Source organism: Capra hircus, chromosome 5, assembly GCF_001704415.2.
Source record: "Capra hircus breed San Clemente chromosome 5, ASM170441v1, whole genome shotgun sequence".
Lineage (NCBI taxonomy): Eukaryota > Metazoa > Chordata > Mammalia > Artiodactyla > Bovidae > Capra > Capra hircus.
Window position 1 is genome coordinate 36,499,928 of NC_030812.1, and position 25,565 is coordinate 36,525,492.

At 37.4% G+C, this 25,565-nt stretch overlaps 1 protein-coding gene across 1 annotated transcript in view; it reads left to right on the forward strand.

Moving 5' to 3' along the window:
* Positions 1-25,565, forward strand: part of ADAMTS20 (ADAM metallopeptidase with thrombospondin type 1 motif 20) — a 201,577-nt gene that overhangs the window by 90,111 nt on the left and 85,901 nt on the right. The window contains exons 14-28 of the mRNA XM_018047904.1: positions 13-149; positions 3,271-3,388; positions 5,679-5,774; positions 8,804-8,970; positions 9,129-9,258; positions 14,211-14,337; positions 15,899-16,109; positions 16,248-16,412; positions 17,427-17,591; positions 19,851-19,970; positions 20,557-20,664; positions 21,391-21,555; positions 21,651-21,941; positions 22,726-22,887; positions 24,404-24,580. Coding sequence (XP_017903393.1) covers positions 13-149; positions 3,271-3,388; positions 5,679-5,774; positions 8,804-8,970; positions 9,129-9,258; positions 14,211-14,337; positions 15,899-16,109; positions 16,248-16,412; positions 17,427-17,591; positions 19,851-19,970; positions 20,557-20,664; positions 21,391-21,555; positions 21,651-21,941; positions 22,726-22,887; positions 24,404-24,580 — 2,339 coding nt within the window. The remainder of the gene's footprint in view (positions 1-12; positions 150-3,270; positions 3,389-5,678; positions 5,775-8,803; positions 8,971-9,128; positions 9,259-14,210; positions 14,338-15,898; positions 16,110-16,247; positions 16,413-17,426; positions 17,592-19,850; positions 19,971-20,556; positions 20,665-21,390; positions 21,556-21,650; positions 21,942-22,725; positions 22,888-24,403; positions 24,581-25,565) is intronic.

Genomic DNA, 25,565 nt, shown 5'->3' on the forward strand with positions numbered 1-25,565 from the left:
TTTTTCTTACAGTTGCTGTAAAAGATCGTTGTAAACTCTATTGTCGGGTGGCTGGAACCACTAGCTTCTACCAACTGAAGGACAGGGTTGCCGATGGTACTCCTTGTGGAACGGAAACAAATGACATCTGTGTTCAAGGCCTGTGTCGGGTGAGTAAAATCGCTGCATTTAAAATGACTTCAGAATACTGTTTTCCTTCTATTTTTCTAGCCAGATATTACTTCTGCAATTTGATATACATTCTTATGAGTTTCAGTGCAGCATCCTTTGTTGCTACCCCACTGTCTATAGGAACATGCTGCTGCTGCTGCTAAGTCGCTTCAGTCGTGTCCGACTCTGTGCGACCCCAGAGACAGCAGCCCACTAAGCTCCTCTGTTCCTGGGATTCTCCAGGCCAGAATACTGGAGTGGGTTGCCATTTCCTTCTCCAATGCATGAAAGTGAAAAGTGAAAGTGAAGTCGCTCAGTCGTGTCCGACTCTTTGCGACCCCATGGACTGTAGCCTACCAGGCTCCCCTGTCCATGGGATTTTCCAGGCAAGAGTACTGGAGTGGGGTGCCATTGCCTTCTCTGATAGGAACATGGTTAGGAGCTATTGTTTGTCATCAGGAGTGACTCACGAAGCAGTAAGATGAGTTTGCTGGTTTTGTTTTGCCTATGGTGCTCAAAATCAAGATGAGGGATGAAGTTAACATCCTAAGATGTCTCAGGACCCAAGGAATGCAAAGTCCTTTTGCTAGTTTGAACGTGACCTTCTGTGGTGACACTTTTTCCCTCTGTGTTGGAAGCAGTGATATCCTCCCACCTGCTTTCCATTCTCCTACTTCTTATATGCATTCAACAAACTTTTACCAAATTTCTATGTGGGCTTCCCAGGTGGCAGTAGTGGTAAAGAATCTATCTGCCAGTGCGGGAGACACAGAGACACAGCTTTGATCCCTGGGTCAGGAATATCCATTGGAGGAGGAAATTGCAACTCACTCCAGTATTCTTGCCTGAAGAATCCCATCGACAGAGGAGCCTCGGGGTTGAAAAGAGTCAGACATGACTGAGTGCGTGCACACACACACACACACACATTCTGAATGCAACATACTGTTCTGGTCACTGAGATGAAAAGATAGAAAAGAACACCCGCCTCTGACATGGTGGCAGATCTGTGGAGGAGATGGACACACACACAGGGCTGTGGGCTCATCTGCAAGGTGGCATGCAGATGTTGTAGATGGAGTGTCTTAGTCTATGGGGAAGTGGGTAAAGGATTTGGAGAGGCTCATGCAGGGTGTGAATCTGGATCTAATTATTAGGATAAGAAAGTTTTAGAAAGGTGAAGAAGTAAGGGACCAAGATTGGAGGTGGCCACCAGCTGACGGTTGTTATGTGAAAATGTTTTCCAGAAGTCCTTGAAGATCCAAGAATTTGGAGTTAAGCAAGAGATGTGATTTGATTTGCATGTTAAAATCTTCAGAATGTACCGAGTTGTTAGGAAACTGGAGTTAGGTAGGCCATTTAGTGGGGCTTCCCAGGTGGTGCTAGTAGTAAAGAGCTGGCCTGCCAATGCAGGAGATGTAAGAGACGCGGGTTCGATCCCTGGGTTGGGAAGATCCCCTGGAGGAGAGCATGGCAACCCACTCTGGTATTCTTTCCTGGAGAATTCCATGGACAAAGAAGTTTGGCCGGCTGCAGTCCAAAGGATTGCACAGAGTTGGGCATGACTGAAGACTTAGCACGCATGCATGCAGGTAGGATTTTAGGTGAGAGCAGATGAGCCCCTGAATTAAAGTGTGTAAATTGTAGATGGCAATCCTAACAATGGATGGTGAGTTTGAGAACTAGGATAGTGAATGTTGTCTAAAGAATATAAGTATCATCTTGTGAACTCATTCCTTAAGTGCAACTTAATAGGACCAATTCTTCTCCCTATAACCAAACATCTGTTATTACCTAGGTGATAAAGGCCTTGCACCCAAAGGGCTAATGAGATGTTTAGAGAAACTGAAAATAACTTACAGATTGGAAATAAGCTTTGGACTTCCCTGATAGTTCAATTGGTAAAGGATCTGCCTGCAATGCGGAAGACCCAGGCTTGATTCCTGGGTCGGGAAGATCCTCTGGAGAGGGATAGGCTACCCACTCCAGTATTCTTGGGCTTCCCTTGTGGCTCAGCTGGGAAAGAATACACCTACAATGTGGGAGACCTGGGTTTGATCCCAGGGTTGGGAAGATCCCTTGGAGAAGGGAAAGGCTACTCACTCCAGGATTTTCTGGTCTGGAGAATTCCATGGGCTAGTCCATGGGGTTGTAAAGAGTTGGACATGACTGAGCGACTTTTGCTTCACTTTATTTGACTTTTAAATATGAGAAAAAGGGCACTTGGTGCCTGAAAACTTGTTTTATCTAAGTTAAACCCAGAGAGTCAGATATAATGAGAAAATATGACATGCGTCTGAACATAAAGATGCATATTACTTTCAGAAAATATCTGGATGGAATTTTCCTTTTGGAAATATTTACCTTATAAATACAAAGTCATGAGGCTTATGAATTTTTCTTACTCTCCTGATAACTAAATTTAAAGGAGTGTTCCAAAGAACTAAATGTTATTGCAGTGTATGCAGAGGGCACCATCTGTGTGGAAAAGAGCTGCGTTTGTTCTTTCAAAGCCTTGGGTCAAACTGTGTACTCTCACCTTTATTTATTTACTCATTTTTTTTCTTAAACACTTTATTATGCTGGATATTAATTTTAAGGAAATAAGTTATTTCTTTCAGATATGCTCAGTTTATCCCCAGAGTTCTAAGGTCATAAGTTAAAAAAAAAAAAAAAAGTAAATCATCAACGACCTCTTTTTGAACTTACTATAGTGTGTTACTTTTTGTCCCATTTGAATCACATGTCCTTAAAGAATTACTCTCGAATAATCAAAATAGGAATCACTGTCAATATTTATTACAATGTGGATTCTTAGCTTTTTACTTCCAGGGATTTTTAAGAACATCTGAGAATCTATCTTTAAATCCCACACCAGGTGATTTTGATGCAAGAAGTATGTAGATGATCCTTTAAAAAACAGTGCTTTTTCAACCATGTGAACAGCTGTGTGAAAATACTGGTATACATATAGCAAGATCATTAGATATCCTGAAAAAATCCTGTTGTATTGAATTTCCTGTTAATTGAAAGAATATTTTTGGAAAGAACTTTGTAAAGCCCCATTAGTGCATCGCTAGTCACTTCAATAATCTTGACTGCAATTATTGTGTTTTGAAGCAAGCTGGCTGTGATCACGTGTTAAACTCCAAGGCCAGGAGAGACAAATGTGGCGTGTGTGGTGGGGATAACTCCTCCTGTAGGACAATGGCAGGCGTCTTCAACAGTGCACATTATGGTGAGCTCTGCATTTCTTTCCAGTTTTCTCTTTGGGTATAATAATGGGACTATATCATTAAGGAATAATAGTGTTGGTTTGTTGTTGTTTATTCTGTATTTTAGTTCAAAATGATTAATTAAATCTTGTACAAGTTGTATGATTGAATTAATGAATTTACCTGCTTAAGACAAGTTTAATTCTTAAAAAAAATTTAGGTGCATTTATTAGAATAAATCCAGTACAATTTGACAATGATGTTTAAATAGTCCCCCTGTCGTACCAGTTAATGAAGTGTTTTTACTGCTGCTTCTGTAATTTATATTGTATATGTTTATAATCTTTCCAGGAAATTTAATTTCAATTATTTTTAATCATCTGCACTACATGTTTTCTGTGTGAGTGATCTGGCCTGTCTGTTGTTTTTTATTGATGATATATTGAAACTGATTGAAGGTGAAGGATGAAGCCATTAACTTAACTGTTAATTTGGAATTATTGTTACATTTGATTTTTCAGTAAGTCTGGATTACAGATATAATTGATATTTGGCCATGGCTTCATTTTTCTTGAAAAATTTTATGAGAATATATCAGATATTTTCCATTAAATTTTCTCAGAGACGTTTTTTATTTTTATGGTAATAAAATCAACCCATTAAAACTTTATTTGCAAAATAAATGATGTATGTTTTACAGTTTTATTGTTCAGCTTCAAATTGTATTCACATGTTTTTGAACAGAGTTGTTTAAGTTAGTAAGAATCACTTCAATTAAAACAGTGTCATTTAGAACACTATATTTATATGGAAAGTGTAGAACATTTACTACTCTGGTCATGCTTATGCATCTAAGTGACTAGATGATTTGACATTATTTTTCTAGTTGTTATGATTCTTTATTTCTTGGGACCTATATATATTTGATCCCTTTTTATTACCAGTGGCACACATTTATCAAATTCTGGTCTGTATTCACTGAGAAGTAATTTTTCTATATAAAGCTGAATGCACCAAATTAGAATTTAACCTTGCTAAAATTGTGCTATGAATTAATCAGTTTGCAAATGGAAAAAGATTAAATTCATGTGCAGGTTCTGAACAGCAGTTGTCACATTACTGCCCCCTAGTGATAGCTTTCATCTTGTCACATTTACAATGCCTTGGAATACTTTCTTGAAAAGCATAGCAAAGACATAAATAGTGGAGCTGGTAGGAACATTTTATAGTGAAAAAGAATCATGAGTCAAATTATTTTTGTAGGCTTATATCTACAACCAGTATGCATTTAACGTATACAGAATAACCATACCATTTATCAGCTTATATTTAAATATGATATCTTAGATATAAATAAATAAGGCTGCTCTGAAAATGCAAGATAATCTCATATGAGACTTAACCTCTTTTAAAACTTCCTCTTCTAAAGTTAATTTCATATTTATAAAACTTAATGTATGTGAAAAATTTCAACTCAAATCCTAATATGAGAAAGGAAAACCTTAGAATAATATCATAGAGCAGAATTAATTGTTGACTTAAAACCTGAGAGTATTTGGAAAATGATATGACATGATTAGTTTTAGTGCAGGAAAAATGTTTCTTGTTTAATGTATATTTGTATATGTAATGTAATGTATATTTGATATAGTGTTTCCTCATATTTTGAAAAGTGCCAGTGTTATTGAATTTGGTCTCATAAAACATTTCCCTAGAGTAAACTTTTTACTTTTCTCTTGACAATTTGTTAGTAGACTTTAAAAAATAATGTAAAATTTAGGGGGTAGCTATGGCGATTCCTGCTTACACTGGAACCTAAAAGCTTAAGAAAAACATTCCTCTTTAACATTCACTCTTGCTGTTCACTGAGTCTGTGTAGACATCTAGCAATGGTCAGCTATTTTTATATCTCCCGGATTTGTGAATAGCATTTGGAATCCTGTATTTTTCCCCATTAGGAAGTATAAAATGTAAAAGTATTGGTCACATTTAAAAATTAATGTGTGTGTTAAGTAGTTCAGGAGCTAAATTACTAGGTGCATTTTTATTCTATATTCAGAATTTTAAAAATAATAGAAATTAGGAAGTGCACCTTAAGAATCCCAAACTGTGTATTTCTAGGCAACAAACACTTTTTCTTAATCCTTAGTGATTTGTATAAGCCATTGATTCAAAAAGAATAAGCACATATCATCTTTCAGAGATAAAATGAAATTAATTCTGACTATACTATTCAGATTTTTCACTCAGCAGTACTAGCCTCTGGGCCATCTGCTTTTTGTGAAAGTTAACATGTATAAAATTATATTGCAGGTTATAATGTCGTTGTAAAGATTCCCCCAGGAGCAACAAACATTGATATTCTTCAGCACAGCTATTCTGGAAAACCAGAAGATGACAATTACCTGGGTAAACATTTTTAGTTAAATGGCAGCCAGTATGTGCAGTTTCATGGAGGTCTGTGGTTGTAAATTCTTGGAAGGCAAGAAGAGCCCCTTGAATAAACATGCAGTTTCGGCTCAGACTAAGCCAAGTCATCTGACTCCATATATGTGTTCTCTTTTTGAATTACGTACCATATCCTATTTTAAAGATACTAAATTAAATTCTGGAAGACAAATTAAGTTTTTTTCCCCATGAGGGTGTTTTAGATAACCAGAGGTTATATTCAGTTAAAGTTGTGTATGTAGTTAGAATACAGTTCTCTAGTTATAAACCTCATTGGGGTTAAATGTTTTTATTTTTTTTCTTTATTTTTTTTTTAATTTTACTTTATTTTACTTTACAATACTGTGTTGGTTTTGCCATACATCAACATGAATCTGCCACGGGTGTACACGTGTTCCCAATCCAAAAAAGTGAAGTTGCTCAGTCGTGTCCGACTCTTTGCGACCCCATGGACTGTAGCCTACCACACTCCTCTGTCCATGGGATTTTCCAGGCAAGAATACTGGAGTGGGTTGCCACGGCCTTTTGCAGAGGATCTTCCCAACCCAGGGATCGAACCTGGGTCTCTTGCATTGTAGGCAGATGCTTTACCATCTGAGCCACCAGGGAAGGGAAATGTTTTTAGAATTTTTTCTTAAATGTTTTTACCATGTAGCACAAGTCTTTAAATATAATTTTTATTGTGATTGTATTTTTATTGCTCTTACGCTACAGAAAGAGGGCTATAGTTTCATATTTTTAGATGTTAATGAACATAGTCCTAATATATTGTCTTTTAGCTATTTCTAGAATATACATTTCAGTTGTTATTTACTTTTTGGAAATTGACGTATAAGTTTAAAGCATTTCACTTAGGCCTACAGATGAAAAGAATGCTTTACAAATCTTGTTTCTGTCTGATAAATACCTTAATATTGACTTACATGTAATTCACTAAGCTGGTGATATAAAGCTGATAATGAAAAAACACCTGCCTCACATTAATGAAATGTGAAATATTGGCTCAAGTAATCAATGCTTTGAATTGATTGGGAATCTGAATCTATAATGAACAGCCCATTTCAGAAATTATATCTGGCTTTATAGAAATTATATCTGGCTTTATAGAGCCAATTGTAGAAAGAACAACTGCTGAATGGATGCAGATTTTCCTTCCAGGGTGATGAAAAAGTTTAGAAAACTAGTCGAGGTTGCACAACACTGTGAATGTACTGCACGCCGTCAAGTTGTTCAGTTTAAAATGGTTAATTCTGGTTTTGTTCATTTCACCTCTATAAAAACAAAAACAAAAAAATTCCTAAAGAAAATCAAATGTAAATGTTTTACCTGTTGACATTTAGTTGTACTGCTTTTTCTTTTTCATATACACAGATGTATGCCATATTTATCATTTGGCGTAGACATTTGCCATATGTATTATAGACAATTTATTATGTCTCTCTTAGGATCCAAATGTAGAAATTTGGTTCTGCTCAAGTTTAAAGGTTAGAAATGTTCACTATTAAAATATCAGTATACTTTGTCAAAGAACTGCTAATGGAAATATCAAAATCTAAATAGGGGAGCAAAATATATGTGTGGAGTCTTTAGAAAGGACTTGGAATTTGCTCTGGTAACTAAAAATAATGAAATGTATATAGTTTTTCTCAGTAAAGTTTTGTTTATTTCCCTTAATTTTAGTGTAACAGGCAGTCCTTTAAACAGGCCTGTCCACTTCTGATAATGTGCAGATTTACAGAGTGATTTTCATTTTGTTGGTTCTTCACTGAATTCAGTGTAGGGTATAAAGACAATCACAATAGTCCAGCAAGACACAGAATCAGCAAACGTGTTTGGTAGTATTCCCTTCAGCATTGGTTCAAGGTGGTGTGTAGTATTTGTTTAGTCATGGTAACTTGTGTGCTCTGGGTAGGGTTTCCTGGAAGACCAAATAAGTGTTTTCCAAAAAGATTAACCCACTGAGAAGTATAGTAAATCAGCTATGTATTTAATTAACATGGGGGTTTTATTAGTGTACAATTTAAAATATTAGACACCCTCTCAAAAATTTAAACTAACAACACAGCACTTTACAATCTATACACTTTAAAAACATTTTCCAAATTTGATTCTAATTATAAAGCCTGTGAGTTGGGAATTTTTATTATTTCTATTATGTAATTAAAAAGCAAGCAGTTTATCCAAGATCACATAGAAATTAATTGGAACAATTTGAACTTAAATCAACTGTACTAAGTCCTGTGGTCTTCCACAACCCTGTGGACACCATGCAATTTTGTACTTACAAAAGTAACAAATTATGACTACATACTCTGTTCCATACTCATATACACATGTAAATATTAGTATATAGATAGACACACATATACTTACTTGATAGGCTGATGTTAATACCTATCTATGGGAAAGAGCAAGAATCACCAGGGGCAAGAACAGAGGGGGCAGTGGGAGGGTTCTGAAAAAGTAGCCACTCACACAGGCGTGACCAATGATGAGTGCCTCCCATGAAAAAGATCCAGATGTTTACAGAGGGAGGAGTGGAGAGGCATGGGCTTTTAAAATATTGACCCTAGGATGTTGAAGCTTTATACATGTTTTCCAAGGTAAACAGAACACTACAGCAGCCTGGCTGCCCTTTCTTTCCTCCCCGTGGATGACCAGGGTTGATTTAGCTGATCTGTTGGCATGATTTCCCTCTGTTTTTCCACTTCCTGTATGTCTCTCCTGGTGCTGCATGCTTTGTGGAAGATGACCTTCTCAGAAAGAAAAATTATAGAGTGAATGTATTTTCATGGGTTTGGCTGATATGCTAAAGTTTCGCTGCTTATGGGTTAGATACCACTTTATCGTAAAATAAAGTTTATTTCCTCCGTATTAGTTTATATTTATATTCTCTAACTGCAGAAGAAAAGAATGTGAATTTTAAAAGTTAAAACTGTTTCTGGACCGTTGACTGGTTTTGCTGTTTCATGAGCACTATCCTTTTACAGCATTATCGGACACTCAAGGGAATTTTCTTTTGAATGGGAATTTTGTTGTAAGTATGTCCAAAAGGGAAATCAACGTACAAGGAGCTATTTTTGAATACAGTGGTTCAAACAACTCAATTGAGAGGATTAATAGTACTGATCGACTGGAAGAAGAACTTGTTTTGCAGGTAAATTCTTAGTAGTTGTTACTAAGACAGTTTTAATCATATTAGTAAAATATGATGCTTAAGTAAGTGCTTTGTATTTATTATTCAACATAGAGTGATATCTTTTAAGAATATATCTTTTATGAATTGATTGTGTGCCCCTTTGTATTTTTATTGAGGTTTTGTGTGTGGGTAATCTATACAACCCTGATGTACGTTATTCCTTCAATATCCCTGTGGAAGAGAAGAGTGATCTATTCACATGGGACCCGTATGGACCATGGCAAGACTGTACAAAAATGTGTCAAGGTACACTAGAATTAAATAAAAGGGACATAAGTTCAGCTGTGGCATGCTGGTATAATTTGGGGTGCTCTTGAGTCTGGCTGCCTGTGGAACCCACACACTTATACCACACAGACTTACAAAGGTTTCCTGTCTTTGCTCTCTGTCTGCTTTTCTCCCCACTCATTCTGGGCTCCTTACACTTAGCAGCCTCCCTTATCTCAGCCCTTTTCCTTATCATCTCAGCCCTTTTCAATGTTTTGCATCATAGCTCCTTTCCTGCTGCTGCTGCTAAGTCACGTCAGTCGTGTCCGACTCTGTGCGACCCCATAGACGGCAGCCCACCAGGCTCCCCCATCCCTGGGATTTTCCAGGCAAGAACACTGGAGTGGGTTGCCATTTCCTTCTCCAATGCGTGAAAGTGAAGTTGCTCAGTCGTGTTCTCACAGTTACAGAAAGGTTCCCTGACCGTGACACTGTTTTCTGGTGAAATGCTCACCTTCTTGTCCTTTTCTTCCATCCGCTTTCCCAGACACCCATCTCCTTCTTTCAGTGTTGTGGGGTCGACATTCTCTCATTCTCTTGTTTCCCTTCTCCGACCACAGGGAAATGTGTTTGTACTGATGGATGAATAACTGAAAGGAGCACAGGGAGAGATGAAAAAGCCGTGACGTTATAGTAGAAAAGCAAGTGAACAGGCTGGTATCTTTGGGCAGTCTATAATTATGAATACCTGGTTGTGTGATGCTACACTGGTTTGAATCAGTAAATGTTTATTGACAGACTATTTTGTTTTGGATCATTAGGATCCTGATTTTGCATTCAAGTTTTGCAGTCTAGCGGATGAAACAGAAGAATGAGTAAATTTTCTTAATTTTAAATGGTAAAAGCCATGCCACAAAGATGCATCGAGGAGACCCCAGGAAGGATGGAATGAGCAGTTTGAGGTGAAATGGGAAGACAGAAATTGGTGTAGAGTGGGAAAGTAGTTCCCAGGGGCACTAGAGACAAGGTCTGGGAATTAGGGGAGAAGTGAGTCAGAGGAGAAGCAGCTCCGAACAGTACAGAAATGAGCTGAGAGAAGGTAGGTGGCCAGAGGCAGCAATCACACAAGATGGGAACTTGAAGGGCAAGATAACAAACTGACCTCAAGGTACCAAAGGGATCGTGGTCTCCCATCCCAGAAAAAGGCACAGACTTGGCCCTGTGGTACTAGGACAGCAGTGCCCGGGTGCTGGTGTAGAAACAGGCATTCCTGTTGGAACCGTGTCTCTGGGGAGGGAGCCTGAAGTAGATGATGCCAGGCTGACTGGCGCAAACACTGCAAGTAGGAACAAAGCTTTGGTAACACAGAAGACAGAGGGATTCATCTTGACACAAAGAACCTGGATGTGCTTTATAGAAGAGCATAGAGAAGCGGGTTGGGCATCTGGGACCAGCATTCCAACATAACTGGGTAAACTGGTCTGTGGCAGTAGATATGGGGAGCTAGAAGAAATCTAAATAAACAGTTGAATGAAGGAACATTCTAAAATATGGGGGACACACCAAATAAACACATAACGATCCAAAATGAAAGGCTGGAGAAGGCATTTTGAGATAGTTTGAGAGTCTGAACCAGGAAAGATCTCTTTCCTACAGAAGGAAAGGAGCCGTTAATTCAATTGCCACCAAGTATATATTATGATTATAGTTCCTTTTGTAAGTGTGTAACTTTTGGGTTTTTCTAAAGTGAAGTTTCTTTAGTTTTGTTTACTTGTTTCCCTGTGCACTGAAAATGATCGGGCTCCAGACATTTTGTGAAGGCTGTAAATTTTGGAGCTCTGTGTTCAGGGTATTTGCTTCAGCTTTCCTTTCCTTTTTCTTACCTGTTGTTCCCTTGGCCCCCTTCTCCCCTGCTCTAACTTGGCCATGTTGCTTTTCAGGCCTGTTACACGGCTGTCGTCATGTGCTCTCCCTTCTTTATCACCGTGTGAGGTCTCTTTAACTTTCTTCTGTGTTGGATTCCCTGTGTCCCAGATTCTGTGAATTCCTCTTTTTATTTCCTCCACTGAGGATAACATAGCTGTCGGACATTTCCTGAGAGGGCAAGGCAGTGTTTTGAGACCTTTCCTGTCTGAAAATGGCATTATTCTGTTCTCACGCTTGATTGATTGCTTGGCTCGTATAAAATTCTAAGATAGATTATTTTCCTTTAGAATGCTGAAAATCTCGTTTTGCAGTTTCCAATGCTTGGATATGATACTTCCTAGTATGGAAATTTTGTGTCTCCCCTCCTAAATTCCGGGAGTGAGAAATGTCAGGACGCTGTGTGTTGGCTTGGCTTTTCCTTTCATCTGTTTTCCTGGTAATTAGGATGCCTTCCAAACTGGAAACACAGATTCTTTGATCTGAGAAGTTTTATGTATGATATCTTTGATAATTTCTCCATATTAAATTTTCTCTTCTTTGTAAAATTTATATTGTCTGGTTATACAGCCTCCTGGTCTGATCTCTTATCTCACAATTTCCTCTCCAAATGTACATTTTTTTTTCTTAATGTTTCTCATCAACAGCTTGCTTTTGTTTCATGGAGGCAATACCTGTGTCTGTGAGAGTATTAATTATAGTCTTGGAACTTTCTTCTGCTCCCTGACATATGTGTTTCTTCTTAATTCTGTTTCTGCTTATTTAGGTCTCTTTTGTGTGAGTGTCTTTCCTAAATTGCCTACTGATCTTTGATGTTTATTCATATTTAAGACTAAAATGCTAATTGAAAGTCCTGTGTGGGTTAAATAAGTCTTCTTATAGTTCTTTACTGTGTCTTTGGGGGAAAGGCTCAAATGTTGCTGTCACTTAATCTTTTTTCTTGAGCTAAAGAGTTTTCCAAGAAAGGAATTCTCCCATCTTCTGATGGCCAGTGAGGGGACTGGAGAAACTGTAAAAATTGGCTTGGAGCCAGAGGGAAATGGAGGGTGAGCCCAGTGGGCCTGAATCTCATTATTTCAGTATGGAGACTTGTACTGAGTCCCTCTCTTTTCGGTACAGCACTTCCCCAGCTTCCCTCAGCTGCTGTGTCTTTGCCCCCAAGTTCACGGGCTCTGGAGCTATGCTATCCAGTATCCAGTATGGTAGTTACTAGCCACATGTGGCTAGCCCATTGAAATATGGTATAAGTGTGAAATGCACAATGGATTCTGAAGACTTAGGATGAAAAAAGAAAGTGAAATGTATCATCAATAGTGTTTCTGTTGACATCATGTGGAAATGATCCTGTTTGGATTTGCATCTTTTTACTTTTTCATGTCACTACAAGACAATGGAAAATCACATGTGGTTCACATTGTTTTCATTAGATAGCGCTACTGTTGACTCTTAGGTGGAAGTCTGACTGTTCTACATGAATACTTTTCAGTCATTTCTCCATTTTTTCAGGCCTATGCCTCACACATTCACCTCTTCAGAGGGACCTGGTGTTTTTGATTCCTGGGCTTTGCTTGGATTCTGTGGCATGAATGGTTTGTTTCTTACTTTCCTCCTCCACAGGCTCAGGTTTCAGCTTCCTTGGCTCTGTTAAAATAGTGATTTCCATCTTCTTTTCATATTTAACATGTCCTTTTCCTGCCTACTGTTTCCTCTTTCATTCTTTTTGTTCCTTCAGGTTTTTGCCTTTTCAAAATTCTTTATAGTTCTTTCAGATGGTATGCATGCAGAAATAAACATGCATGCTCATGTTTCGCCAACTGAAAGTATACAGTTGAACTTGGAGAAAACAGAAATTTGATCATGCCACTGACAGCTTGAACGTTTTCCTATCTCCTCGTTGCGGAAAGTGCAAAGTTCAGTCTACTCTGGCCTCTCTGACTTCTCGAAGTTTCCTTCACTGTGGTTATGTACCATATAAACAACTGCTAAATCTCAATGACTTAGAACAACAAACATTTATTTCTCGCTCATACTGTGTGGTGGCTGCTAATTGGTTCTGACTCTTCTTCAGCTTGCTATCTGCCTCCATGTCATTCTCAAACAAATTAATAGACTTTATTTTAGAGGGGTTTTAGGTTTGGGTTCGATCCCTGGGTTGGGAAAGTCCCCTGGAGGAGGGAACAGCTACCCACTCCAGTATTCTTGCCTGGAGAATTCCATGGACAGAGGAGCCTGGCAGGCTGTCGTCCATGGGGTCACAAATAGTTGGATACCACTAAGCAACTTTCACTTTCACACTAGGTGTATAGAAAGTTGAGCAAAACCTACAAAAAATTCTTATATTCTCTCTTCTTCCACACCCCTTCCCCAGTTCCCCTGTTATTACCATCTTGCATTCATGTGGCACATTTATTCCAGTTGGTCCATTAGTATCAACTGAAGTCTGACCATGCTGCCTTTTCATTCATGATTCCAGGCTGAAGGATCAGCCCCCTCTGGAGAAGGCTGTTTTAGAAACAGAGAGAAAAGAGTTGGCAGAAGCAAGAAAAGACTTTTAGAGCTTCTGCTTAGAACTGGAATAGTCACATTCCCTTCCAGGTAGTTGGCACAAACCTGCTGTGGATGGGCAGGGAAGTCTGCTCCTCCTCTAGGAAGTTATAGAAATGTTGTAGCAAGTAGAGATGTGTAATTTTGTTGCAGTGAAAAGGCAAGCAAATAATGGGGAGCAGTAGTATACTGTATCATATCAGCATGGACCCTGACCACTCGGTTCTCCACTAGCAACCCTTCCATCCAGCTGTAATAAATTTCTTCCTACTTCACACACTTGCCCCACCTTCCTTACATCTTCTTACTCAGCAAACTCCTCAATGTTTCAGGATTCATCTTGCTTATTGTAGAAAGTCATTCCTGACTAGCTCAATATGCTAGCCTATTTGTATGCTATGTTGAAATTGTTTTTGCTTTCTTAGCTGCATCCTTCAAGCTTTTAGCAGAAGTAAATTATTATGGAACATCTCCTTATGTGATTTTTTCCTTTGATTTTTATTTTTCCTTTGACTTTCGCCAAGGTCTTCATAGAAGAAAAATTACTTGTGTACGTAAGAGTGATCATATGGTCATGTCTGATCAAAGCTGTGACCACTTACCACTTCCATTGCTGGTAACTGAAAGGTGCAATACAGACTGTGAACTCAGGTAAGAAAAAAAGAAATAATGTATAATGTAACCAGATAAAAATCAATAAGTGAGATAAGATGTAAAGAATCTACTGCAGTGCCTGGTATAAGGTGGACATATAATTAATGTCTGTCCTTTCCCATTCCCATAAAAAACTTTAGACCTGCTAATTGATTATGAAACTCAGCAGTTGGTTTGAGTTTTTTATTCATAGTATTTGCTGAATTTCAGAACAGAGACCTCAATGTTTTGTGTAAGAAATGGAAACAAATTTATCTGTAAAATAAATATAGGAAAACTAATCTGAAAACCTATGGTTTAAAGCTCTGAAACAATACATTTAAGCATGATCCTCTAATTCCCATTGAATTCATGTACCAATAAACTTTTAAAGTTTGAGGATTAGAGAATCAATAGATTGATTTGTCTATCTTATCAACATTTTGTCCATTAAACATTAAGTAACAAGATCCTAGATCATGGCAGGCAAGTTTTTTCTTCTAAAATTCTTGTCATTTGTTTTCTTGTGGCGGGTCTTACAGTGACGCTAAGAGCAATAACCCTGTCTAGCAGGCAACAGTCAACATTCAGGGATGGCCAGAATCTCCTTTACTCAGCAACGATGAGAATTTTTATGTATTTGTGGTATTGTTTGGGGGCATATGGTGGAAGGCTAGTGGTAGAATGGCATGTACAAGTTGCATCCACTGCCTTGCAGTAGAGTGAAGTGCAGCGAAATCCTTGAGATACTGTTCAGATGGAAAGAAGCTCCATGAATTCTCTTCTTTGCTGTACTGCTGTGCTCATACTGTCTGAGAGATTGCTAGAGTGTAATTGGGATAATTTTGCTAATGCTAGCAGATTTTACTTGTGGAAAAAAGATGTTCTCTTTGAAAGCATGTCTAAAAGTAGATTGTATCAGTTAATGAGAAAATGTGACATGCTTTATAAAGACAAGTTTACCAACTTTTAAAGGCTTTTGATGTAGTCATGTGCCCAGATGTTCTGTGATCCTCAGTCAAATAAAGATGCCGCATAGGGAGACACCACCTGATTACAGGTCAGATATACTTGGTTATAGTTTTAAATCTGCCACTGGGTAACCTTAATCTCAATCTTAATCTCATCCAATTGTTTTAAAAAATCTAGGGAGAGGCTTGGGATTCCTAGGAAGAGAACACAAATTTCCTTGGGGTTCCTCTAGGGTGAGGCTTGGGGTTCCTCCAAATGCCTGGGTGTGGTGCTGGTTCCCTACCTCCAGCTTTTATGGATTTGGAATAAATGTTAAATTTTATTTAGAGAAAAGTAAAATTTCTGACAGAAGCCAAGCATATATACCATTTGAATGCACAGCATGACTGGGCTTCATTTTCTCATCTATATGATGAAAGTTTGGACTCTGTGATCTCTAAATTTTCATCACTAAATCAATGATATATCAAATATTTTTATTGTGGCTTGTCCATAATTTCTAACATAATTTTTAAAATTAAATAATATGTGCGAATTTTTCTGAATCCATGTTTTAAACTGTGTTCATCAGCATACCTCCTAAGCATAATAACATCATTTTTTGTAGGTGGCACATCATTGGCAAAAGTGAATGTTCAACCCTTTGTGGTCAAGGATACAAGTCATTGGACGTCCATTGTATGAAGTATTCCATTCATAAAGGACAGACTGTTCCAGTAGATGACCACTACTGCAGTGACCAGCTTAAACCTCCAACCCGAGAACCCTGCCATGGTGACTGTGTCTTAACAAGGTGGCATTATTTAGAATGGTCTCAGGTACAAAGAAAAAAGAATAGCTTAAGAAAAGTTGCTCCTTTATTTTACATCTAATTAAATATTTGTCACTTCAGAGTCGTGTTTTGTTAAAAGTTTTACTTTGCGTCCATTTTTCACCACTTTTCTTTTTTTAATCAGTGTTCCAGGAGTTGTGGAGGAGGGGAGAGGTCTCGAGAATCTTACTGTATAAATAACTTTGGCCACCGTCTTGCTGACAGAGAATGCCAGGAACTTCCCCGAGTGACAACAGAGAATTGCAATGAATTTTCCTGTCCCAGTTGGGCCACTAGTGAGTGGAGTGAGGTAACATTAAGCACTTGAGGCTTAGAACTATTATAACATTGTAAAGGAGATCTTTGTAGTGGAAGGCTATGTAATTCAAAAAATATTTCAATTTGCTCTATCATTTAATAAATAATTGTATTATCAAGATAGTAAAATTTAAAAATGGTTTGTCCTTAAGCTATTTACAGTGTCTGGCCAACAATGACATAATTGGTGTTTAATCTATAACCATTTTCATAGTGGGCTTTCCTGGTGGCTTCCCTGGTGGCTCAGATGGTAAAGATCCACCTGCAATTTGGGAGACCTGGGTTCAATCCCTGGGTTGGGAAGATCCCCTGGAGAAGGGCATGGTGGCCCACTCCAGTATTCTTGCCTAGAGAATCCCATGGACAGAGGAGCCTGGCAGGCTACAGTCCATGGGATCACAAAGAGTCAGACACGACTGAGTGATTAGTACATTTTCATGGTATACACAGTAGGCTGAGATACATACTTGTTCTAAGGTCAGTTTTGTACCTTTATTTCTGGAACAAATAGATGTTGCACTGGGATTTGGGCAGCAGAGGTTTGGAGTGGCGGATTTTACCCCATGAATATCTCTGGTTTTTCTGAGGCATGGAGGGAAAATGTCTTTAAGGATGGTCTTTAATTGTATTGCTGCTGCTACTGCTGCTAAGTCGCTTCAGTCGTGTCCGACTCTGTGCGACCCCATAGATGGCAGCCCACCAGGCTCCCCCATCCCTGGGATTCTCCAGGCAAGAACACTGGAGTGGGTTGCCATTTCCTTCAACAATACATGAAAGTGAAAAGTGAAAGTGAAGTTGTTCAGTCATGTCCGACTCTTAGCGACCCCATGGACTGCAGCCTACCAGGCTCCTCTGTCCATGGGATTTTCCAGGCAAGAGTACTGGAGTGGGGTGCCATTGCCTTCTCCGCTTTAATTGTATTTGAATATACAAATTGATCATTGCATTTTTGGGGAGTATTTGTGTTGACTAATACTGAAAGTAATGGTCAGTGGTATTTTTCCAGTGTCTGGTTACCTGTGGAAAAGGAACAAAGCAGCGGCAGGTGTGGTGTCACCTGAATGAAGATCACTTGAGTGATGGCTTCTGTGACCCAAGCACCAAGCCTGAGTCTCAGAGACCCTGTGAGCTTCATGCATGTACTTCCTGGCAAGTAGGACCTTGGGGTTCTGTGAGTATATGACAGTCTATGGATTTCTGCTCTAATCCATCATTACAGAATAGCACAGAATTATTGTATATTCAGTCTTTTAGTGGCTGCATCTAATTTTGGGGTGGCTCTTGGGGAAAGATTCCTGAAATGTAAATCTGTACCTGTACAATTTTTTCAGTACTGCTAATTTTGCTGTGGTAAATATTCTAGCTTTGACTTTTAACTCTTTTGTTAACCACAATACTATAAATTTCTGTATTCAGGATCCTGCCATAAACCATAATAGAAAAGAATATGAAAAAGAATATATATATATGAATAACTGAATCACTTTGCTATATGCCAGAAATTAACATAGCATTGTTAATCAACTGTACTTCAATAAATAATTTATGCTTTCATCAACTTTATGTAAACTATGCATTTTCATGTTTGGTGCCTAAATTATTCTCTCTACTGTATTTAGAGTAGGCCTTGTTGGGAAGTTTTGCCAAACAGATGGCTAGGAGATAATCTGATGGATGAGTTGTGGGCAGTTTAGTATTCTGTGTAGATTGCTACACTTGCCAGGAAACCTGCTCTCATCTGCCATTTAACTCTGTCCTGTTCTTTTCTTTCTTTATCTCTTCAAAATTGACTTCGTATATCAAGTGGCATGCATATACCAGGTCAATTTTGAAAAGTATTTAGTTTGCCTAAACTGTATTGACTCTGCCACCAAAATATGAAGCTTCTATTGATAGTTTTACATGATAACTTTTTAAAGATACAATAATAATTGCCATTTCAATTTCACTATTTTCAGTTCAGTTCAGTTCAGTTCAGTCGCTCAGTCGTATCCAACACTTTGCGACCCCATGGACCGCAGCACACCTCCTTGTCCATCACCACCTCCTGGAGTTTACCCAAACTCATGTCCATTGAGTTGGCGATGCCATCCAACCATCTCATCCTCTATCATCCCCTTCTCCTCCTGTCCTCAATCTTTCTCAGAATCAGGGTCTTTTCAGATGAGTCAGCTCTCCGCATCAGGTGGCCAAAGTATTGGAGTTTCAGCTTCAGCATTAGTCCTTCCACTGATTTCCTTTAGGATGGACTGATTGGATCGCCTTGCAGTCCAAGGGACTCTCAAGAGTCTTCTCCAACACCACAGTTCAAAAGTATCAATTCTTCTGTGCTCAGCTTTCTTCACAGTCCAACTCTCACATCCATACATGACAACTGGAAAAGCCATAGCTTTGACTAGACGGACCTTTGTTGGCAAAATAGTGTCTCTGCTTTTGAATATGCTGTCTAGGTTGGTCATAACTTTCCTTCTAAAGAGTAAGCGTCTTAATTTCATGGCTGCAGTCACCATCTACAGTGATTTTGGAGCCCCCCAAAATAAAGTCTGTCACTATTTCCACTGTTTCCCCATCTATTTGCCATGAAGTGATGGGACCGGATGCCATGATCTTAGTTTTCTGAATGTTGAATTTAAGCCAACTTTTTCACTCTCCTCTCACTTTCATCAAGAGGTTCTTTAGTTCTTCACTTTCTGCTATAAGGGAGGTGTCATCTGCATATCTCAGGTTATTAATATTTCTCCCAGCAATCTTGATTCCAGCTTGTGCTTCCTCCAGCCCAGCGTTTCTCCTGATGTACTCTGCATAGAAGTTACATAAGCAGGGTGACAATATACAGCCTTGACATTCTCCTTTTCCTATTTGGAACCAGTTTGTTGTCCAGTTCTAACTGTTACTTCCTGACCTGCATGCAGATTTCTCAGGAGGCAGGTCAGGTGGTCTGGTAGTCCCATCTCTTTCAGAATTTTCCACAGTTTCTTGTGATCCACACAGTCAAAGGCTTTGGCATAGTCAATAAAGCAGAAATAGATGTTTTTCTGGAACTCTCTTGCTTTTTCAGTGATCCAGCGGATGTTGGCAATTTGATCTCTGGTTCCTCTGCTAAAACCAGCTTGAACATTTGGAAGTTCATGGTTCACGTATTGCTGAAGCCTGGCTTGGAGAATTTTGAGCATTACTTTACTAGCGTGTGAGATGAGTGCAATTGTGTGGTAGTTTGAGCATTCTTTGGCATTGCTTATTTTATTAGTATCTATATAAATTTGAATAAAGATATGTTGATTAAATTTCTTCATTTTAAGTCTAGAATCTAGAATAGAGGACTAATAAAAATAGCTACTGAAAATAGATTCTTAACTGTGTACATGTTAAGAAAATTAAGTTTATGTAATATCTGAGCAATGGTGTTTCATATCTGCTTATATTCTTCCAGTGCACAGCCACGTGTGGACAGGGGTACCAGATGCGTGCTGTGAAGTGTGTCAATGAGCTATTTAGCACAGTGCTAGATGACAGACTGTGCCATGGAGCTAGTCGCCCAAGTGAAAGGCAGGTAAACGACACCTCTCCATGGATTATAAACCAAAATGTTTGATACAGGAAGATTATTGATGTGTTAAAATTATTTCCATATGTATCTTTCCACTTAAACATATATGCCTTAAAAATAGAGAGTTTATTGTTCTTGGTTTTGCCAGCTTTATTGATGGATTTGGTTTTACTCTTTATGTGATATTGGATCACTCATTTAACTTATGTTTCCATCCTTTGAACTATAGAAGGATGATGCCTTATTATGAATATAATGAACTTCTCAAGTGTGGCTTAAGGTAGTGATCTGTGTTCATTCAGAAGGTTTCAGCTTAGTGATATTTTTGAAAGACTATTACTCTTTTCTTTTTAAATCATCAGGCAGAATGATCCAAACTTTAACCTTCAGAGTCATACTATCCACCTCTAGCCCTTGATAGTACTTTGTACTTTTGAAAAATAAAAACCTTTACATCGCTTATTTGTAGTTTACTATGCAGCTGTTCTTGACTTACATAATTGAAAGGAGAAATGAAGTATAGGATTTAGTATCAATCATAGTGGTTAATTCATTAATGTTTCATGAGGTCCATTTTTCTTTCAAACAGAATTGTATTGTTACACCTTGCCCAGTTATCCCTAAAATTGGGGCCACTTCCTTGCCAGCTGTTCCCATGAGAAAGATAACACAATGGCGATATGGTTCTTGGACACCAGTAAGTGAATTTCTGTAAGAGAGACAGTATTTCTACTATGGAGGCTTTCAGTTGCTCCAGATTTGCCAAATTAATGTATGCATTCATTCTCAGGTATTTTGATGGAGATGGTGTTGGAAGAGCATAAGGTTTAGAATTAGGTAATTTAATGACTAAATCCTGTTCTATCTTTCAAGAGCTCTGTTTCTGTGGGCAAGAATTTAAGTTTTCTAGGTCTGTTTTCTAATCCTACCAAATGAGGATGATAATATTTACGTCATAGGTTGTTAGGAGAAGCAGATGTGATATTAGACTTTTATTAGATTTGGAATATACACTTGCTTTGGTCTTACATGAAAGGTATATTTTTAAGTTTCATATATTCTCTGAATATTTTAATTATGAGATCCTATCTTCTCTATTACCTAGGTCTTTCAGAGTTGTCTTAAATGTTATCTTTAGATTCTCTTTTATCTATAATCTTTTCTTTAATTTTGACAAATAGCTAATCACTATTCTGAAAAGTTGAGTGTTTTGTTTTATTATCACAAGCATCTGATTTTTGAAGTTTATTTTTTAAACTCATTGGAATATTCACTGCTCTGTCTTTGACTCAGAAATGATGCCAGGTGATAATATTTATAAATTAAGTTTTTTCAAGAATCTTGAGGTTTAGAAATTTGAACACCAAGTGTAAGGGATGTAAGAGTGTCCTGTATAATGCTCTGGTATGATTCAATTTTTCAGTGCTCTGTGTCTTGTGGAAGAGGAAATCAAGCCCGCTATGTAAGTTGTCGTGATGCTCATGATGGAATAGCAGATGAATCATTTTGTGCCCACTTACCCCGACCGGCTGAAATAGCTGTCTGTTTTAGCCCTTGTGGAGAGTGGCAAACAGGGAATTGGTCACCTGTAAGTACTTTTTTGCAAAAAAAGTGAAATGAGAAATTTAAATATAATATTTGAACTTTGAGGTAATGCAGTTTATTGGCTAAATTTGTGATCAGTGTTCAGCTTCCTGTGGCCGTGGAAAAATGACTCGACAAGTTTTATGCATCAACTATCATCAGCCAGTTAATGAGAATTACTGTGACCCTGAAGTCCGCCCTGTGATAGAACAAGAATGTAATCTGGCAGCCTGCCCTCCCACGTACAGCCACTTTCCGAGTTCCTCTGAGCAGCCAAGCCATTTTCCAGGCAGGAATTTTCCATTAACTCACAAACCAGAAGATAATCAAAATCAGAGGGTCCATCCATCAATCAGAGAAAACCAGTGGAGAACAGGACCATGGGGATCAGTAAGCCCTCTTTATTGAGTTATACTAGTTCTGTAATTTTGTTATGTTATATGGCCTTTTAACAGAAATGTACATAATGACATCAGATGCTTTCAATGCTAATTATTTCTGAAGATCAGTAGTTTAAATCTTAAAAAGATTAAGCAATTTTTGATGTAGATTGCAAATCTCTATAGAGTTCTAATTGAATTATACCCTAATGTGATATTATGATTACAGAGGAATCCATCTGAAAAAAATCTTAGAGTCCATTATAGTAAAAATGAAACCTTTTAAGTGTTAAGATTACCAATGTCTATGAAGAAAAGCATCAAACCCAGAAATTAACTGTGTGATATGATAACAGTGCAGTAAGCTGGTGTAAAACCATGATTACTTTGTACAAAATGTACAATTGTGGTTCGTATTTTGTATGAGATTAATGATACCAAGTAAAGAAAAACAATGTGAAAGTTGGGAAACTTAATATTATCTTTTTTTTTTTTTTTCCTTCCTAGTGAGACCTGAAAACTTGAATTCCTTTTTACTTAATGCCTAGGACAAGGGTGAATTTTTATTGCAAACTTTAAAGATTTACCTTCCTATCAATAAATTTTAATGAAACCATAGGTTTTTTTGACAGATATTCTTTATTCAAATTATGATTCCAAAGTGGAGGGAGGGGTAATTTGGCGAGCTTGAAGTTGAGTCAAAGAACTGTTTTTCTTTTATTTTAGTGTTTTATAATGTAATTTTGTGACATGGAATCTTCAGTTTGTGTGTTCCTGTGTTTCATCCTTTCCAGTGCTCTAGCAGTTGTGCTGGAGGTGTTCAGCGTAGAGTTGTGGTCTGCCAGGATGAAAATGGACAAAGTGCCAGTTACTGTGATGCAGTGTCCAAACCCCCAGAGTCAAAGCACTGTGATTCAGGACCTTGTCCACAGTGGAACTATGGAAGCTGGGGAGAAGTAAGTCCTACTCTCTCCTAAACTTGTGGAAATTATGACATCCCCTAAGACCAAAAGTTAAGCACTTCATACCTGTACTGTTGAATAATCTTACTTCGCTATACTAGACAGATTTTTTAAAAATTGGGTCACTAAAACTATAATCTTTAAATAAACATTGTATCATGGTATAAATCACTCGTTTATGATAGGAAATATATACTCCAAATTTTTGACAGAATGCTATGTGCTAGCCAGTAGGTGACTTCCTAATACCTCTCTAAAACTAGTATATTATTATCTTAATTTTTTAGAAAATTAATTGATATAAAGACAGAAAAATAGAGTGATATGTTGGCCATGTTAATATCCTATTATGGAACCATTCATTTGATGAATCTAAAATGAATAGCCATCAATTATTTAGCACTTTCTTCATGTCCTGATCTTCTTTTAGGCACTGGGATATGAGGATAATTTTTAAAATGGTTGTAATGAATACTAATTCCACCTGTATTATGCATGAGAAAGAAGAAAGACTTACATTGGCTTTGGATAAATAAAACAAGCCACTTAATAGTCAAATATTTGTGTTTAATGATTTTTTAAAAATTAATTTATTTATTTTTGATTGCCCTGGGTCTCTGTTGCTACGCTCAGGCTTTCCTTAGTTGCAGCAAACTGGGGTTCCTTGTTATTGCAATGCTCGGCCTTCTCATTGCAGTGGCTTCTCTTGTTGCAGAGCACAGGTTCTAGGCGCATGCGCTTTAGTAGTTGGCAATACGCAAGCGCAGTAGTTGTGACGCACAGGCCTAGTTGCTCTGCAGTATGTGGAATCTTCCCGGACCAGGGATCAAAGCCCTGTCCCCTTTATTCGTAGCAGGTTTCCTATCCACTGCACCACCAGGGAATGCACCACCTGTTTAATGATTTCCAGTACCGTTCTCTCCATAGGGAATTTGGAAATCATTGTTTAAAGATACACTTCTGATCAGGTGCTAATTAAAGTATGTCTTTAAAATATACTTTTACAATTTTCCAAAATGAAAGTGACTTTTTCAGTTGTGAGTTAATTCTTGTGAAAATTCAAATAATTTGAAAAATTGTGAAGAGATACGAACTTTTAATATTTGATAATTTCCTGCCAGACTTTAGTTCTGTGTGGGTTTCAGAAATAGGTTCATTAATTATACATGCTGCTTTGCCACCTGCTGTTCTCATGTAATAGATATACTCAACATCTTTTTATCTTTGTAAATTTAGATTTCCCTTCATGGATACATGACTATGTATCTTTTGATAGGATACCATATACATTATGTAGTTATTACCTATTACAGTACTAATTTTCAAAATTTTGTCTTTTAAAAAAAAAGGATGGAACTGAAACTTTGATTTATTTTTGAAGAAATGTTGAGAGTTACGAAGAAAGGATAAACTTTAAGCTTTAGCAGTTCTGATTATGTACTCCACTGAATAAACCAACGTAATATTCTCTTTGAAGCCACATAGTTTTTATCTTCCTTCTTATTTTTAGTGTACGCAAACGTGTGGAGGAGGAATAAAATCAAGATTTGTAATATGCCAGTTTCCCGATGGCCAGCTGTCACAAGAGCAAAACTGTGAAATGTTGAACAAGCCGCCTAGTGTGGTACAGTGTCATATACATGCTTGCCCTGATGACGTATCATGGCATCGGGGACCATGGAAATCGGTACGATAGTGCTCTTACTTTTATCCTTCTGTTTTGTTTTATTCTGTCCTTTTTCTTTAATTTTCTCTCTTTATAAATTGTGATGCACACATTTTATCTTCCAGTATTTTTTTTAAAGCAGACCATTGGCCCTCTTGGCTTATGTCATTAAATTTGACAGTTTGAAAGAGAATTCATTCAAGTACTGTAATATATACATATATATATAATAGTTTTACATGTATTTAATTTTTAAGTGAATTTTGAACCATAGCACTAATCTAATGGAAGTGTTTTTCTCCAGTACCCTTTTGGCTTGCCACAAATTAATGGTAAATGTTTTGCTATTTACATTTGTACATAATGTTAACATTGTGCTTGTAACAATGGCAAGTTAAGGCTGTGTCTTGTTTGAGTGTATAACTATTTGTGGCTTTTGTCTGTCAATGTCCAGTAACTGATCTAAAAGCAAATAACATTTTTAGCATTGTTAAACTTTAATAGTTTGTTTGGAAATGTGAAAATATTGTATTAAAAAAGAGAAATTTACTTACACAAAGTAAATTAATTGTTTACAATTTGTTACATACATCATGAAAAAGTATGATTTATATAGTAATTTATATGAATGTTCATATCTTCCACTGTGTGGAGTTACTGTGTTTTGGGCTGTTTTAATTTTTTATTTTTTGAAGCCATAGACAAAAATTCATAAATAGCCATGAATGATTAATTTCTTCTAGTATTTTTCAACTACCCAGGCTTTGAAGAATAATTAATATATAGATACATTGAAACTAGCATTATGATCAATTTTGATATTTTAAATACAAACAACCAAGTACACTTCTTTCCGGGATTAAAATGATTGGAGTCTATAATCTATTTATAATTAAGATTATAAAGTTAAACAGTTCTTTATTTGGAAAATAATTAACTCTGATTTTATACCTGAACCTGATGTATGCACTTGTTTTGCTTCACCCAGGTCAAAGTTTTACAGTGA